Genomic DNA, 17,463 nt, shown 5'->3' on the forward strand with positions numbered 1-17,463 from the left:
TCTTATATGACACTGATATACAATCCTCTCCCACTCCAATCAATATCCCAGTAATAGCATCCACACACTCTCTCAACACAACACCTGAGTCAAACTATCAAATCTGTCTGGATGATCCTGATATGACTGGTCTGTGTTAGTTTCAGTAATCATTCTGTTCTCCTCAGACAAACAGAGGTATTTATGCACTGTGTTTTCATCCAGCGTGAACCAACAGAAATCTGAAAGAGATAAAAACACATAAGCCGCTTCTAAATCTGATTATTGACATCAGATGGCAAAATTTTACCCTTGTGTGCATGTGTATGTTGCCATTTTTACTTACATTGTAGAAACTCCTCCCTTTTCTTGGGTTCAGGGGTGCATTTAGACTCGATGTATTTTACTATGAAAACCAACAGAAACTAGAAGTTTAATATTAAAGAAAAGAGAACATATGTATGTAATTCCATATATGTTTTATGCATGCATGTTTTTGCATGATGCTTGACATATTAAATGATTGATCCAGTGCATTACCCATATCAGACATTTTTTTCTATCTCCTCTCTGCAGAAATGTTCCAGTTTCTCTCTCAGATCAGACACAGATTTACCAACATCATCAAAAGAGAGACGAGAACTGTCAGTGATGCTGGGTGAGTCTGTAGATCCAGGAGGGACAGAGAGACTGGAAACGCTATGCACAGATACAAAGACACAATAGAAAGACTGGATAAAGACACAGAAACATTTGATAGAAACACAATGTCTGTACAACATGCTCTTACCTTCCTAAAGACGACTGTCCTGTTTTTCAGATCTCCGTTACCTGGAGGAAATGGATATAATGGTCTGTGTGTGAAAGCTGCTCCAGCTCAGCGTCTCTCCTCCTCAGATCTTCAATCTCCTGCTCCAGTCGCTTCAGTCGTCCATCAACTCGACTCACTGCAGCCTTTTCCTGATCTCTGATCAGCTGTGTCACCTCAGAGCGGCTTCTCTCAATGGAGCGGATCAGCTCAGTAAAGATCCTCTCACTGTCCTCCACTGCTGCCTGTGCAGAGCGCTGTTAGGACACAGAGAGAGAGAAGCATCAGAATCAGTCCATTCACTCAGCTCTTACTGCTGCCTCACACAGCCTGTTCCCCACAGTGGGCTTCAGTGGGACTGAAAGAGCTCCAGCACTGGCTCCTCACTGACTGACTGGAGGAGAGTCCTAACTGAGTCTGAAACAGCTCTTCAGCAGCCAGCAGTTGTTCTTCTGCTCAAAACTCACCTTGTGAGACTCCATAGCCTTTCTCAGCTCCTCAAGCTGCTTCCGTCTCTCCTGGATTTTGTAGCAGAATTTTCTTTGAGTTTCCTTCAACTGTCTCTGTTGGAAACTGCATTGTGTAGTATTTTTTGTTTGATAACCAATAAGTTTTGACTTTCAATAATATTTAGAAAACATATGGCACCGCCAGATAAACCATTTATACTATAAACCATTTATAATAATATGTTTAAATATTTTTCAGATTTACATTTGATATTTGCATTAGAATCCTTTATATCAGTTCATACCTGTTTCTCAGCCCTCTCTGCTGCAGCTAATACAGTCTTATGGGTTTTGTGCTCATCCATAGCACACAAATAGCATATACAGTGCTGATCAGTGAGACAGTAAATCTCCAGCAGTTTCTCATGTTGAGGGCAGATCATATCCTGCAGTCGTCCAGTGGCGTTCATTAGATTGTGTCTCTTACCTCTGAAGAAAGTCTCATGTTGTTCAAGATGATTTTGACAGTAAGAGTTCAGACACACCAGACAGGACTTGATGGCTTTATGTTTTCTCCCAGTACAGACGTCACACTCCACATCTCTAGATCCAGTATAACATTGAGCAGGATGAGCAGCTTGTAGTTTTGTGTTCTTGAGTTTCTCCAGCACTTCAGCCAGCATGGTGTTTTTACGTAAAACAGGTCTTGGAGTGAAGGTCTGTCTGCACTGAGGGCAGCTATAGACTCCCTTCTGATAATCCTGATCCCAGCAGCCTGTAATACAGCTCATACAGTAACTGTGTCCACAGGGAATGACCACTGGGTCCTGAACTAGGTCCAGACAGATTGAACAGCTGAACTGATCCTGAGCCAAAGAAATGCTAGATTTTGCCATTATACTGTATAAATGAATACATACAGCAGCTCAACAACAGCTTATTCTTAGGAACAGAAACAGCAAAATACAAGAAGGAAAAACCACCAGGTACAGCTCTTACAGACTGACTAGGAAGCAGGGATGAGTTTCACTTCCATTGAAATGAAAGCAGGAGTGGGTAAAAGAGAGAGAACAAACAAATATACCTGGCTGCCACCTGCAGAACTGGTTGCTCCACCCCACATTATTACATTTTATGTTGGACCTTTTAATTATTGACAGACATTCTGTCTGTTTTGCTTTTGTTTTCATGGACTTTTAGTTTGTATTTGTTGTTATGGGTTTTTCATTAATTTGTCCACACCTGTTGTGTTTAGTAAACTTTTTATGTTTTGAACTATTTTTGTGATTTCTTCCCTTTATCATTTGGCTCAACATCACGTTAATATTCTGGGCATATGAATATGACTTTTGGTGGAAGTACATTTAATTCACATATTTCCCTCATTCGCAGTGAAGCAGTTTACTAGACAGTAAAAAAAAAAGGAAATTGTACTGGTAATTTTTTGCCAGGTCCTTATTTAGTAATTTTATGGACATTTTCGCTAACCCTAAAACTCAACACAATGAAGTGCGAAAATCCCACATTCTTTTATATTAATACAGGACACTGTAACTCCTCTGTACCGTTCCCAAGCCTGGGGGCAAGGGCCTTACCAGGCCTGAGCAAGGAGGAGAGTGGTCATCCCGCCAAGATGACCAGAACTGGGTGGCCAGGGAAACTAGGCAAGAAACCGTTGGAACTGTGACAAATCGCAAACACCAAAAATGCTACTGGGGAGCCGATGTGCCGGCATTGGGGTCCCAGGGTGCAGGTGGGAAGTGGATTACTGGCCGAAACCTAGGAGGAAGTATTGGAAAGAAGATCATCACACTGAAAACAGAAATTTGCCTCGGAGCTTGGAACATTTGGACCGGCCGGCCACCACATCGGTTAAAAGGAGATCGTTGCCAAAGAGCTGCTGACGTGCAAGCTTCAAACTTCGACTTGCTGGATCCGGAACAACAACTGTTTACATACCCAGTTCAAATTAAATAAATGGCGCTGTTCTACTCTGGAGGGGAGAAAAGAGTGGCTGGAGTCAGCTTTATGGTGGATGACCAGACAACAAGGAGTGTATTGGCCGTCCAGCTGATATCAATCTGCCTGGCTGTACTAACCATTCACGGCACCAACCAAGCGCACTTTCTAGCCATTTACGCCACAACCAAAACAAGCCCAGACAGGGTCACAGTCAGACGACTTCTCTGACCAATTGCAACACACGCTGGATCCTGAGGACCCAGTTGATTATCCTAGTGGGCGACCTTAACACTCACATTACCACTAACCGTGATGGCTGGGAAGAGACAATGGGTAAGTTTGGCATCTGTAAAATCAATGACAAGAGATTGAACCTTTTATTATTTGCCTCAATCAACCAGTTCGTCATCGGAAATAGCATCTTCTAGCAACCCCATAGGTATCAACTCACTCCAGCAGTTAAACAGTGGCTCTGCAAGCTGTGTCAGAATCAGAAATGAAACATCTAAAGAGTTCTCCATCCAAACTGGGGTTCTTCAAGGAGATGTCGCTTTCCCGAACTTGTTCAACGCAGTGATCAACTCGATCTTGAGAAAAGCATTCAAGGATAAGTGAGGACTCCAATACGGCATCGACAGATATGCGTCCAACCTGACGATTGCAGATGACAGCGCCATTTTGGCCGGGACGGACGCCAAGGTCACCAATACCTTATACGTCATTGCTAGATTCGCTGAACCATTCGGCCTAAAGATCAACATTGATAAGACCAAGGTGCTCACCTTGAACTCATTAGATCACAATTAGATTAGATTACAAAATCCAATCATCAGTTTGTGTTTGTTAAAACCTTTTAGTAAGATTGGGACACCTTTGATCCAAAAAATCTGGATTATGCTGATCCCAGCAGAAGGTTGGATTTCAGGAGCAAACCTAAAATATGTGTATACACCCCGAGAGAGAGTATAGGCTACTATATGACAAAAAGTTTGATTTATTGCCCCTCATAAACCCCCCCTCCTACCATAAATGGACACCTGTTTGGACACCTGTTTCTGTACGCCCCCACCCCATCTAACCGGCCATCTGTTTATCCACCCCAATGTGAAAATGTGCATTAAGACTAGAGCACCCTCACTAATCTCAGAAGAACCCTCAGTGATTATTTTTGAAACCTTGTTGGTACACTTTTGTTGTATAACTATATACAAAAACAACAAAATACAAATGCACTAAGTAAAATAATTTAATAAATGCATATTTACAATTTAAGCACTTAACTAAAATAAGTATTAATAAAATAAATAACTAGAAAAGGCTGACTATATTCAACTTGCTTCCATTTAGAGAAAAGCCTACTCTTCACCTGAATTAGAAAAAAAAGCTCCTCTGGTCTTCAGTGATGCGAGGACAACGTTTGAACGTACACGTAATATCTGTGTGAGAGCAGAGGCAATTCATAAAAGAACAATGCATATTTAAAAGCACATGTCCAGTTTTGTGTGAGTGAAGGAAATCTGCTTGCGAGTGGAGATTCGTGCTCGCGCATTAGGCCTACATGGATCTCGTCACATTATGTGCTCTCGACATTGTCATTAAGATCGCGCTATAGAAGCCGCCTAAAATTAAGTATAAAGAGGAGAAGAAAGCGGTCTTGGTAGCTGCCTACACATGCCAGGATGCGCCACTGCCAGATGCAGTTAGAAATTTACTAAAAACAAGCCTATCGCAAGACTGGTGGGGGGCGGCACCTGGGGTGGCCAGCCAAATTTCGGGGGGGGGGGGCTGGTGCCACCCCTGGCCACCACGTAGATACGCCCCTGCCTTTAGGGGCTACGTAGAGCACTAGTAATCCATATTTGGTAATCTAAAAAAAGTGTATCTGGATCATTGTGACCCAATCCAATGTTGCTTTGAAAAACAAACAGAAACATTGTGCAGAATTTAAAGTATAGGATCCCTGGTGCAGGAGAAGAAGATCGCAGTGGTTGCATCGCTGAAATGGTGCTTTTGGAAGAAGGCCAACATCACGATCACAACCAATTTGCGATTCAAATCGCAACCATTGCACCTTTTCCGGACCCTGATCGTTCTATTCTACTCTACAGATCAGAGACTTAGAACTTTCTGAAGATGGAAATCAACAAACTCAAGGTCTTTCAAATGCAAATGGATGTGCTGAATGGACAACGCCCAACTGCCATCCAAAATACTCTGGCGCTGATGGCCATCAACGTGGAAAGTGCACCGCTATGCAACGGAGAAGACCTGGGCGAAGCAAGTTGATGACAACCTCAAGAATCATCATCTCACCCTTGCGGACAAGTTGTGAAAGACGTCAAAAATCCGTCGGCACCTACAGCAGCATATGACAGCTGATAATAGAGAGGCACAGTACTGTCACAAGTGTGTAGTAATGATAAACACATGACGATGCAGATGAAGTTCCAACAGACTTTAATAATCCACAAGGCAAAATCCAACACAGAGAACCAGTCCAACACAACTCCAACATAGATTTAGGACCTGACAACTGAACTCTGTCATGAATCCGGTCCATGAACTTCCATCTGCTTGCCACCAGAGGTCGCCCTCCCTTTATATTGACTCTCACACCACACAGACTGTTACACATCACCCTGGACTACATTTCCCATGCTCCATTGCACTAATCACAAGCTCACCTGAAACCAATCACACACAGCTGCTACCAATAACACACTATATAAATCAGTCTTACACCACCATTTAAGGCCGAATACTGTTCAGCATTTATCGCTCACCTAGGGATAGCTACTTTACAGATCTCTTCCAAGTTCATGAGTCTAGCCTTGTTCATAGTCTGTTTTCCTGTGTCTTGATCCTAGCCTGTTATCTCATCCTGTCTGATTTCTGCCTGCCCTGAAGTTTATAGCCTGTCTTGGATTTACCCTTTGCCTTGCTGATTCGGACTGTGTTTGCACCTCGATTGGATTATTGCTTGTTTTGGATTTCTCTTTTGTCTTGCCCTCTACATATCTGTTTGCTGGTGTCTGACTCTTGCCTGTGTTGACCCTGCCTGTAAATAAAAGCTTGCATATGGATCCGCATGCCTCTCGTCTCATCAGCTCCGTTACAAACTCAAACTAAACAGAACTTAAATAGTGGAGATAACGAGACACACATGAACAAAATGATGAAATCAAATGAATAACCATTACAACTAACAAGGATCAGGAAACAGTGCAAAACAGAGTCCTTGTGGTGTGAAAAGTACACTGCTAACTTTTTTTTTTTTTTACTACACTACTTTCTTTTTACACTTTTTACAGTGTATAATTTTTATGTGTCTGCTGTGTTAAATTTGTATAGTGTGTCAGCACTGTGTGTTTGTTTGCACTCCTTGTCCATGTATTTCCACCACACAGCTGGACTTTCATGTTCCTCAGCACAAAGTGGGCACAGTATTAAATATGGATGGAAGAACAACACATCATAATGCTTCTCATGTTTACGTGCAATTTGTTTTATTTACATTCAAAGGAACTAATTATTATTTGTATTTTACTGTCAATTTTTTACACATTTATTCTTCTCTCGCTCTTACACTATGACCATAAACGTTCTGATGTCAAGATGTTTAGTCTCATATCTGATGTGTGTGTAATTTCAGTCACACCAGTTGACTGATTTATCAATGTTATTTGTAGAATTTCTGTACTATTGTGTTACATCACCTAATTTCACTACTGATTCATCATCTCCCCAGAAACCAGGTTCTCAAGTTCACACTTACATGTAATCAGATTAGATATGATAATGTATGCAATTTGGCCCAAAACAGTCAAAGTGAGGCATTGTTGTGAAGGAGGGATACTGCAAAACGGTCACTGCACCGAGGTGAGATGGACGGCTATATACAGGTCTCTTGTCACGCTGATGGATTGGATTACCTGTGCGAGCTCCTACCGAACCTTGTTAATTAAACTTCATACAGATTATGAATGAATGTGGTGTGGACTGAGGGTCATTGTGTCAGAGACACTGTAGAAGGACAGAGTTCCTGCACTGTGATCCACATACACTCCTATTCTAGAGTAGCTGGAGACTACAGGGAGTTTAGTCTCTGTTACTGTGCCAGAATGAGCAGCTGGAGTCAGAGCAGTACAAACTCTAGGACTGATGATTAAATCCAAATCCACACTCATCACCCTCTCCCTTTCTACAGATGCTCTTATATGACACTGATATATCCACTCAACCACTCCACTCCACCTCCCAGTAACAGCATCCACACACACTCTCTCTACACAACACCTGAGGCCAAATACCAAATCTGTCTGGATGTTTTTATTCACTGTATTTATATCCAGAGTGAACTGATGAGAATCTGAAGAAAATGAAAAAACACAATCTGCATCAGGAAATATGAATTAAAATATCAATACACAGTTCAGTTCCTCAGGTTTTCTCTCTCTGGCCGAGCGATGCCCACGAGTCTCCGTCTCTCCAGGCCAATTACTGCAATCAGACACAGGTGTTCATCATTTTGCACTTGACCTACTTACTCACCGCTCGTCTCCCACCCACCCCTCTCTCCCGCTGCAAATTTCGCTGAACCACGCCCCCCTCAGTTTAGGTTTACAATCGGGATTAGGTGCTTCTACACCCTTGTTAATCAGCTATCATTTCCCTCTGATTTTAGGAATAAATGATGGGTAAGGTTAGGTTTAGGGGTAGGGATTGGGTTAAGTCTGTATTTTTGGACAGTAATGTTGATCCAGGACTAGGATCAACAAAAGATGTTGATCCAGGAGCATTTCTTACTTGGCAAAATCACGGTGACCATGTGTTTGTATAGGGACTTTCATTGTAGAAACTCCTCTCTGGTCTTGGGCTCTGGAGTGAGAAAGATCTCAACGCATGTTACTGTGGAATAAAAAAATCAGAGAAGATAATTGTACAATTTCCATGTATGAAAATGTAATATACATACATGTAAATCTATTCTAAATTCCTTTTTTGTTCTCCCTGCATATTTACAAAGACACAAGAGAAACACCAGATAAAGACACAGAAACATTTGATAGAAACAAATGTCTGTACAACATGCTCTTCCTTTCCTAAAGACCACTGTCCTGTTTGTCAGATCGCTGTTACCAGGAGGAAATGGATGTGATGGTCTGTGTGTGAAAGCTGCTCCAGCTCAGCGTTTCTCCTCCTCAGATCTTCAATCTCCTGCTCCAGTCGCTTCAGTTGTTCTTCAGCTCGACTCACTGCAGCCTTTTCTTGAGCTCTGATCAGCCGTGTCACCTCAGAGCGGCTTCTCTCAATGGAGCGGATCAGATCAGTAAAGATCCTCTCACTGTCCTCCACTGCTGTCTGTGCACAGCGCTGTTAGGACACACAGAGAGAGAAGCATCAGAATCAGTCCATTCACTCAGCTCTTACTGCTGCCTCACACAGCCTGTTCCCCACAGTGGGCTTCAGTGGGACTGAAAGAGCTCCAGCACTGGCTCCTCACTGACTGACTGGAGGAGAGTCCTAACAGAGTCTGAAACAGCTCTTCAGCAGCCAGCAGTTGTTCTTCTGCTCAAAACTCACCTTGTGAGACTCCATAGCCTTTCTCAGCTCCTCAAGCTGCTTCTGTCTCTCCTGGATTTTGTGGCAGAATTTTCTTCGAGTTTCCTTCAACTGTCTCTGTTTTGGAAAATTTCTTGTTCAATATATGTGTTTGTAATCCAATAACTTTTAAACTTAAAATATAGGAGTTTATCTTTTTTTTATTGTTAATCTTCCAAATCACTTTAAGTTTTAGTGTTACAACCCAATTTCTTTTTATATCAGCCATTACTGCATGATCAATTAAACCCTTTATAATATATATTTAAATGTATCACATTGCAACTGATATTAATAATTGCATTGGAGCTCTAATATCAGTTCATACCTCTTTCTCAGTCCTCTGTGCTGCAGCTGATACATTCTCATGGTTTTTGTGTTCATCCACTGTATACAGATAACATATACAGTGTTCATCAGTGAGAGTAAATCTCCAGCAGTTTCTCATGTTGAGCAGGCACGTGCACACAGACATAAAAGGGGGGTTGAGCACCTGCCCTTTTTCTTCCTCGTGAGAAAGTGCCCTTTTTTCTGGGGAGTTTTTTTTTTAATAAATGAATATACGTATATATGTGTGTTTCTGTTTGCGCACAGCTTTCCCTGTCAAGCTAATAAAAAAAATAAAAATATCAGGTCGAGTCAGGAAATGTTGAGACTCTGTCGAGTTCCGATGCCTTTCTCCCCTCCGCGTCTCCGCACAGCACAGCAGTGTAGCACTGATCGGCACATCACACCCATAGACTGTATAAAAACAGATCACCACAGACAGGCAGAGAGCCCGAGAAGCGAAGCCCTCCCTCCCTTTCCAGTTGTGTTTGTCTTGGTGTGGAGGTGAGTGGTGATGAACAAACGACTAAGCTATTTGTGCCTCGAATTTACAGCTAATTAACCAAAAAGTAAATATACTTACTTTATCTTGCTAGCATCCATGACTCATAAGAGCTATGTGTGTTAACTAAAGTCTAGTCGGTTAGACCAGTGCGCGTTCTTTCACTGCATGATTCAGTTTACTAAAATGCATTTAGAATTATCACAAAATTCAAGATATGGGGGCAGAAATGTATATATTTATATCATTTCATATAGTTATCAGTATCGCGCTAAGACTGACAGCATGATTACAAATGTGATTTTGATTTTATATAGCAGTTCAGTAAACAAGAATTTAATATCAAGATACTTACGTTTTAGACACAATACTGACTGTTTTTGCTCTATTTCGCCAACATATATAATTCCAATTTGCGTCTCTGAGCAACATGATGGTGTTTCGTTCCTAAATGAATCAACCGTATAAATGATTCGGTTCAATCGCAATGACTCTCTTATTAACAGTGACTTGCTGCCACCTACTGACAGTTTTAATTTTACATTTAAAGTGCCTTTTCATTAAAAAAAAAAAAATTATTATTCAATGTTTTATGTTTAAAATATCAAAACAGTTTTAATGCATTTGTAACTGCAGGTTAAATGCATTCCTGTCCTGCATTAAACAGTGTGTAAATGCATTTAAATGCCACTTCTAATGCAGCTTCTGTGTTTTCTCTGCATTGCAAAGGTTAATTTTGTCAATACTGATTTCATTTGCTTGGTAACAGCCCAAATGACTTATTATTCTAATTGACTGATTCAAGTTAAGAATTTGACTGAAAAGATGATGCACACTTTTAGAAAAACGGGCTTTATAAAGATAAAAATGCCCATAAAAGGTAAAAAATCAATTTAAACTTATTAGAAAAGATTAATTTCTATCACTGCTGTGAACTGACCACCACACAGAATATGCAGAATATCAAAAACTTTAGGAGTCAGCTGTCCACGGTAGTCCTTAAGATATCAGCACAATAACACACACAGCAAAATATTGTCTAATTATTGTTATCGATAAAATCTCAGAAAATATTGAGATATATATTTTTTTGTCAATATCACACACCCCTAATGTATTTAACGTTTTGTTTAGAAAAAATAAAAAATAAATATGAGAGGTGCCCTTTTTTCCACTTGAGCCCCTGCCCCTCAAAATGTCTGTACACGTCCCTGATGTTGAGGGCAGATCATCTCCTGCAGTCGTCCAATGGCATCCATTAGATTGTGTCTCTTACCTCTGAAGAAAGTCTCATGTTCTTCAAGATGATTTTAAGAGTTCAGACACACCAGACAGGACTTGATGGCTTTGTTTTTGTCCCCAGTACAGACGTCACACTCCACATCTCTAGATCCAGTATAACATTGAGCAGGATGAGCAGCTTGTAGTTTTGTCTTCTTGAGTTTCTCCAGCACTTCAGCCAGCATGGTGTTTTTACCTAAAACAGGTTTTGGAGTGAAGGTCTGTCTGCATTAAGGGTAGCTGTAGACTCCCTTCTAATCATTCTGATCCCAGTAACCTGTAATACAATTCATACAGAAACTGTGTCCACAGGTAATGATCAGTTGAACTGATCATGAGCCAAATATACACTGGATTCTGCCATTTTACTAAACACAGAGACAGCAGTTCTTCAACAGAAACAGTAAAGCACAAAGAAACATCAGACAAAATTTCACTGCCAGTCTGAGCAGGAAGAAAATAGATTAGTATTTTATGACAGTAAAGGTAGGTGTGCTGGATGGAATAAAGTTCAAACAGGAGGAATTGTATGAGTAACCTTTGCTCTTTCAGATTATTTTGAGCAGTCTGCGAAGAAGAAGCTCAATTAATGTATTGGTTATACTATAGATTCTCTGCACTTCTTTTAATAAAGTTTTAACTATTAATTACAAAATATATTACTGCATATTTAAAATTACTCACAAACACCAATGCTGGGATGTTTGTGTTGTTTTATTGCATTGTTTTTTGTCTCTATTCTATCTTTTGTTCTTTGTATAGTAGCCTACATTGTGATATGTAGTTTTATTTAGCACTGGTAATCCAGATATTGGTAAGATTTTTTTTTTTTTTTGGTGTGTGTATGAAGTCATTTCCCCTCAAGATCTGGAACGAGGAAGTGCCCCAGCTAGCAGAATAGAATAGGTAGTTAACTATTATGTTCTACATCTGACGACCAGACAGTGTTCAAATACCTCCTGTCTTAATTTTTGAACAATATATCTATCGTTTTTATAATTTAGAACCTACAATTTTTTTTCATTTTTTTCCCTGAAAATTTTTCTTGTAGTGTCTTAAATAAACACTTGTTTTGATAATTTTGTTATCTAATGCAATGAAAACGCCGAGTTAAATTATTTTGGAGAGCACTTCTTTTTGAATTCCCAGTTTCTTAATGATAGCCTACTTATGTGCGGTTTTTCATCAGTAGCCTCACGGTGGCGTCAGATTACCGTCATACGGCCTTCCAGAGTGAGTTCACACAGGCACCGGCCCTCAGCGCGCTCGTGGGGAAAGTGGGCGCGAGCGTGCCGGAGGAGTTCGCTCGCGCCGCGGCTCAGGAAGGAACTTCGACGCTCAACTGTCCCAGCAAGACCAATGAACGCCAAACTGGTCATGTTTCTTAAACCCTAGCCCACGAAACACCTGGAATATCGCGTCAGGTACGTTAATCTGTCGGTAACCTGTGGAAATAGAAACAATTATAGGTGTTTAATCGGGTTTACGGATTTTGTAAACGTGTTAGCTGGTTAGCAGGTAGGAATGAGAGCGAACCTGTTTTCTCAGGTCTACTCGCCTCTTTCCAGTGGAGATAACCAAGTATACAGACTTTAACAATGAATTTGCTGAGAAAATTACATTTGAAAGTTTAATTTGAAATGTTAACCTGTCACACGGGTGAGTTTTAAAGTGTGCCCCTCACCTGAGGGAAGGAATTCCACCTCAGATTAAAGATCTTCTCTTTAGCGTCCTTGTTTTTATCTTTTTTTTTTTTTTTTTTTTTTTTTTTTTTTGAACTTTGTTTTTTCAGTTGGATTATGTTTGACAGGGAAAGCTAATTTCGCGACATTTGATATTGATGTGTCATTGTTTGAAGTGTGTATATGACAATGATACAGATTTATGTCATACGCGGAGGTAAAATTACAAGGAAATTGCTAATCTTATGTCACATATAGGGGGAAATGATAATTGTCAACGGCAAATTGTAAAACGTTTTTTTATATGTACTGCCATGCAGTTTAACACTGAATTTAAACGGCTTTACAGAGTTTAAAATCTATAATATAACAGCACTTTCAACTGTCATGTTGACGGGGGCAGTATGTGTATGTGAGTGATTGTGTTTGAGATAATGAGGTCTCTCTCTCTCTCTCTCTCTCTGTCTGTGTGTGTATGTGTGTGTGTGTGTGTGTGTGTGTGTGTGTGTGTGTGTGTGTGTTTGGGTGGGTGGAGCTTCTGTCACGTTTTGCTCTTACATTGTCTTTTTAAACTTTTTGTGCATTATTTATTTATTCGATTAACTGAATCACTGGCTTTGTGCTCACTGACATTCTTGTCATTCATTAAAAGTTTTCCCATGATAAATAAAAATACCCTGTGAATGAAACCTGGTTGGTATTCTAGTCCAAAAACATGAAAGAAAGCTTTGATCTTTCTCCAGGTTTCCCAACATCACGGGAAACTTGGAAAAGTCATGTGGAAATGAATAAAATCGTTAAAAAGTGTCACATGTGTAGGGTTTATAAATTTGTCTAGTTATTTTATTGGCTAGAAATTGTGTTTGAGAATTGTTGTTTCCTTATAAAATTATATATAAAGATACAGTAATCATGAATTACTAAAAAGTCTTGGAAAAAGTCACAAAAATGTATTGGTCCAAAGATGTTAGGAACCTTTTCTTTTCTTTTCCTTTCTTTATCTCTTTGCATCGCAAAATCGCATTCTCAGACACTTCACCGCAGGGTTTACTCTTCCTGATGTCATCACTCATGGGATCAGGCTTGTGTTCAGTAAGCCAGTGTTTAGTTACTGAGTTCAGCTGTTTCTGGTTAAGCAGCATGCCAGCATGGGGTATCAGAGATTTCTTTTGATGCTGTGCTTTATTTATGAGGACTGAAAGACACCTGCACAATCAGTTGTTCAAAGAAAGTTCAGTGGATTTTATTTAGAGTTTTATTATACTTTTTTTTTTCTAAACATAAAATCAGATTTGGCTTTTACAGTTGGTTATTGCCAATGAGCATTTCTAATATATGACATTAAATGTACCATGTCCTGTTTAGTGTCTGGTGCTGAAGGAAAATTCTATGTAAACTCTAAACAAATAAATTACAGTATGTTACCAACCATTAACATTATTAAAAACACTAAAATTGCCGTTATCCCAGCATAAGCACAGAACTGAATGTAGATTTATTAACATGGATGGTATCAGTAATGTGACAAAGTCCTTGGTGTGTGTTAGCAAAATCATTGTTGCGCTTATTTGTAATTACTTAGAAGTTTCAGTGCCAACATTAAAAACTTTTGGCCCTGCAGATATGAGTAGTACTTATGACAGATATGTTTTGTTTTGTGTAATATTGTCATGTTTAGCATAGTTGAATGTATATGGTGTGTGTTTAAAGTTGTCACCTGTAAAAAAAAATCACTGAAAAGGCCACTGAATCTGCTATGTATAATTTACATGACCTCATAATTGTGTCTCAGTCAGGATGAGTTGCTCAAGTCAAAGTCTGGATGTTTGCTGTGTGCTGAAGTTCGTATACTGTACCCTGAAGCACATTCCTCTTTGTTTCAAAATCCTGGTTTCTCCATAGTGGTGGATGTTTTGAACTCACAGGAAGGAGTTTTTATCTTCATGTTTTTATTTGCGCACCTTACACATAAGGTTGCAAAAAGGTGGAAAATGTCCAGTAAATTTTGGAAATATTCCAGAAATTTTGGAAACTTTCCAGAATTTTTTGGAATATTCCAGGGATTTTTGGAAATTTACCGGAAATTTTCCACCCCTTTTGCAACCCTACTTACACATAATACTGTGTGTTAAAATGTTACTAGATGAGAAATTAGAATTTGGAGGCTAAATTTGCATGTTTGTATAGAAAAGAGGTCATTCGGACGTTCATGAGAGTAGTTGTTCAGGTGAAAGAGATATATATCTTTAATATATGGGTCAAAATATTGAACTCTAATTATTGTTTGTCTCTTTGTTTACATCATTTAATTAATAGCTTTGTTTGTTTCTTTTTCTTTCAATCCAAATGTTTTAAACTATTTCTTTGTAATTTTAATAGGTAATAATTGTATTTGTTTTTATTCCAGTTTTGCTTTCCATTTTGATAGTCTTTATTATCAATTAAATTAACAAGCCAGTTTAATGACATCACATTCCAGGAAGTGACTGGAAGTTGGAAAATTAACAGCATAAATTTTATTTAATTTGATTGTATTTTTGTTTTTTTCAATTTAATTGATCATTTTTTATTATCCGTTTTTTTCTGAGTCAAAGAGGAAACCGAATGACATTGCTTGGCCAAGCATTTATTTGTTAATCTTCAGTCATTTCCCGCAACACTGCCTTGACTTTGCAATCGCAGAACATTTCAATCCTGTCATCAGTCATTGATATTTCTGATAAAATGTCCTCTTGTCTCTCTCTCTTTTTTCCTCTTTAGCTGATTCCATTTCAACCCAACACACCTTAACATGCCCCACTCCTTCTGCTATTGACCTTTGACCTCTGACAGCAATGGCGGACCGCTCGGTGGCTCCAGGTCAGACGTACATAGAGGTGGAGTATGACTACGAGTACAAATCCAAAGACCGTTTGATCACCATTAAACAGGGGGAAAGTTACGTGCTTGTGAAGAAGTCCAATGAAGACTGGTGGCAGGTGCGCAAGGATGAGGCCACTAAACCCTTCTATGTCCCAGCGCAGTATGTGCGGGAGGTGCGACGTGCTCTCATGCCCCCTCCTAAACCCCTCGGTGCAGCAGGCCGAGGGGGGACTGGACCCATTCGACCATCTGGCCTGGAGATTCAGCGTCCATATGACAACAAAAAGAGCCCGTGTCCCTCTCCCTCTGGCAGTGCTTTACTGCCGCCCAGGGATGACAGAGGCAGCCCGGGCAGCCCGACCACGCTCGTCCCCCCCACACAAATGAACACTTCACCTGGCTCACTTCCTCGTTCCAGAGCCGAGTCCCCAAGTCACAAAGTAGATGGAGATAAAGAGTTAGAGAAGAGCAGTCGAGGACTGGAAAAAGATGCAATTCATGAAGAGTTTGCCAGAGAGGGAGGCGGCTTGGATAAGAACCGAAATGATTCAGAATCCGGGGATGATCTCAGCAGCGGTTCAACTGATAACCTACAGGTGAGACTCACTTGTATACCCACTCATTAAAGGTGATGTTATTAAGTTTCTGTGCTATTAGTGTCACCTAGCAGAATTTCAAAAATAAAGCTTGTTTGCAAACGCTCTTTACACTCATCACACCCTGTCACACAGTATCTTACTATTTTATCTGGGGCTTGACTGTAAAGAGGTAACGTGCGGCAAAACTTGACTTTAACTTAGCTGTTGAGAAGAAGCTCCACAAATTTAGTGTCTCAATTAAAGGCCGAATACTTGATCAAATTCCTGCATCTCGTAAAAATACTGTCAATGTTTACCCTTTTTTTTTAACCCATTGTCTGTCTTTTAAGTGAATTTTGGCAAGTCTTCAAATTTTTGCTTGCATTTCTGCATCCGAATCTGAATTTATTTTCCCTAAAGTAGCCACGCCCCAAACTCTTGCTATTGGTTGATCTAAAAAGTGGCTGATGGATCTTAGTAGGCCACTCTAAATGTTTTGGTGGTGCCTGGGAGGCTCAATGTTTACACTTTTTGAGAGATAAACTCATGTATAGCAGACTTATGGTAGTCAATGAGCAGTAAACTGGGTGTAGAGAATGTATTTTGACCTAAAAAATATTACAAATTTAGATGAGTTTAATTGGCAAATGTTCTGCTATTGAAAAGAGATTTAAGAAAAGCTGACACATACGATCTGTTTGATACACACAAACATGTAGACATGTTCATTCTTTAAACACATTCCTGTACGACACTGTATTGGACTCATTCGGTTTTTTTTAAGCCATTGCTCTCTTTCATTCTCTCTCTCTCTCTCTCTTTCTCTCTCTCACAGTCACACTCCCTCCTTTCCGTGAAGTTCTTATTTTCGTCATCTCCTCCCACTGTTTTTCTGTCTTATCCTTCTGCTGTGTCATCACAGCATTTCTGCTAAACAGCAAATATTTGCTGTTGTGTCATCATGGCATGTGTAGGATGGCGTGAATGCTTTGTTTTTAATGCTTACTCACAGATACACTATCGTTAAAAAAACGTTTAATTGACAAGGATGCGTTCAACTGATAAAAACTGACAGTAAAGACCTTTCAAATAAATGATGTTTCTTTTAAACGTTATATTCATCAGAGAATCCCTAAACATATATATCAAGCTTTTCACAAAAATATTAAGCAGCAAAACGTCTCAGGTTACTTATGTAACCATGGTTCCCTGAGTAGGGAACGAGACACTGCGTCCTCTAGGGGTCGCTATGGGGAACGCCTCGTCGTGACCCGTGTCTGAAGCATACATTGAAAAAACACCAACTCGTTGGCCGGCGACAGCCATGACGTCACTACCGACTATAGTATAAATAGGCGCCGGGAGCACACATCATTCACTTCTTCGTCTGAAGCTTGCGTCCGCAGCATGGCAAGAAACCTAGAGGACGCAG

The 17,463-nt window shown here is 40.0% G+C and overlaps 2 protein-coding genes across 9 annotated transcripts in view; one reads left to right on the plus strand and one right to left on the minus strand.

The window, feature by feature from the left end:
* Positions 1-633: 633 nt before the first annotated feature.
* On the minus strand, positions 634-2,132 carry LOC107659694 (E3 ubiquitin/ISG15 ligase TRIM25-like). The gene is made up of 4 exons (XM_016448715.1): positions 1,542-2,132; positions 1,255-1,350; positions 770-1,044; positions 634-678 (listed from the first exon to the last, which is right to left on the minus strand). The coding sequence occupies exons 1-3, from the start codon at positions 2,130-2,132 to the stop codon at positions 796-798; spliced, it is 936 nt and encodes a 311-aa protein (XP_016304201.1). The 3' UTR covers positions 634-678; positions 770-795.
* Positions 2,133-12,119: 9,987 nt separating this feature from the next.
* Positions 12,120-17,463, plus strand: part of arhgap12a (Rho GTPase activating protein 12a) — a 35,172-nt gene continuing 29,828 nt past the window's right edge. For all 8 annotated transcript variants that reach the window (XM_016448392.1, XM_016448398.1, XM_016448421.1 and 5 more), the window contains exons 1-2: positions 12,120-12,333; positions 15,352-16,049. In XM_016448392.1, coding sequence (XP_016303878.1) covers positions 15,426-16,049 — 624 coding nt within the window. In that variant the 5' untranslated portion in view covers positions 12,120-12,333; positions 15,352-15,425. The remainder of the gene's footprint in view (positions 12,334-15,351; positions 16,050-17,463) is intronic.

This window comes from Sinocyclocheilus anshuiensis, unplaced genomic scaffold, assembly GCF_001515605.1.
Source record: "Sinocyclocheilus anshuiensis isolate Anshui unplaced genomic scaffold, SAMN03320099.WGS_v1.1 scaffold850, whole genome shotgun sequence".
Classification (NCBI taxonomy): Eukaryota; Metazoa; Chordata; class Actinopteri; order Cypriniformes; family Cyprinidae; genus Sinocyclocheilus; species Sinocyclocheilus anshuiensis.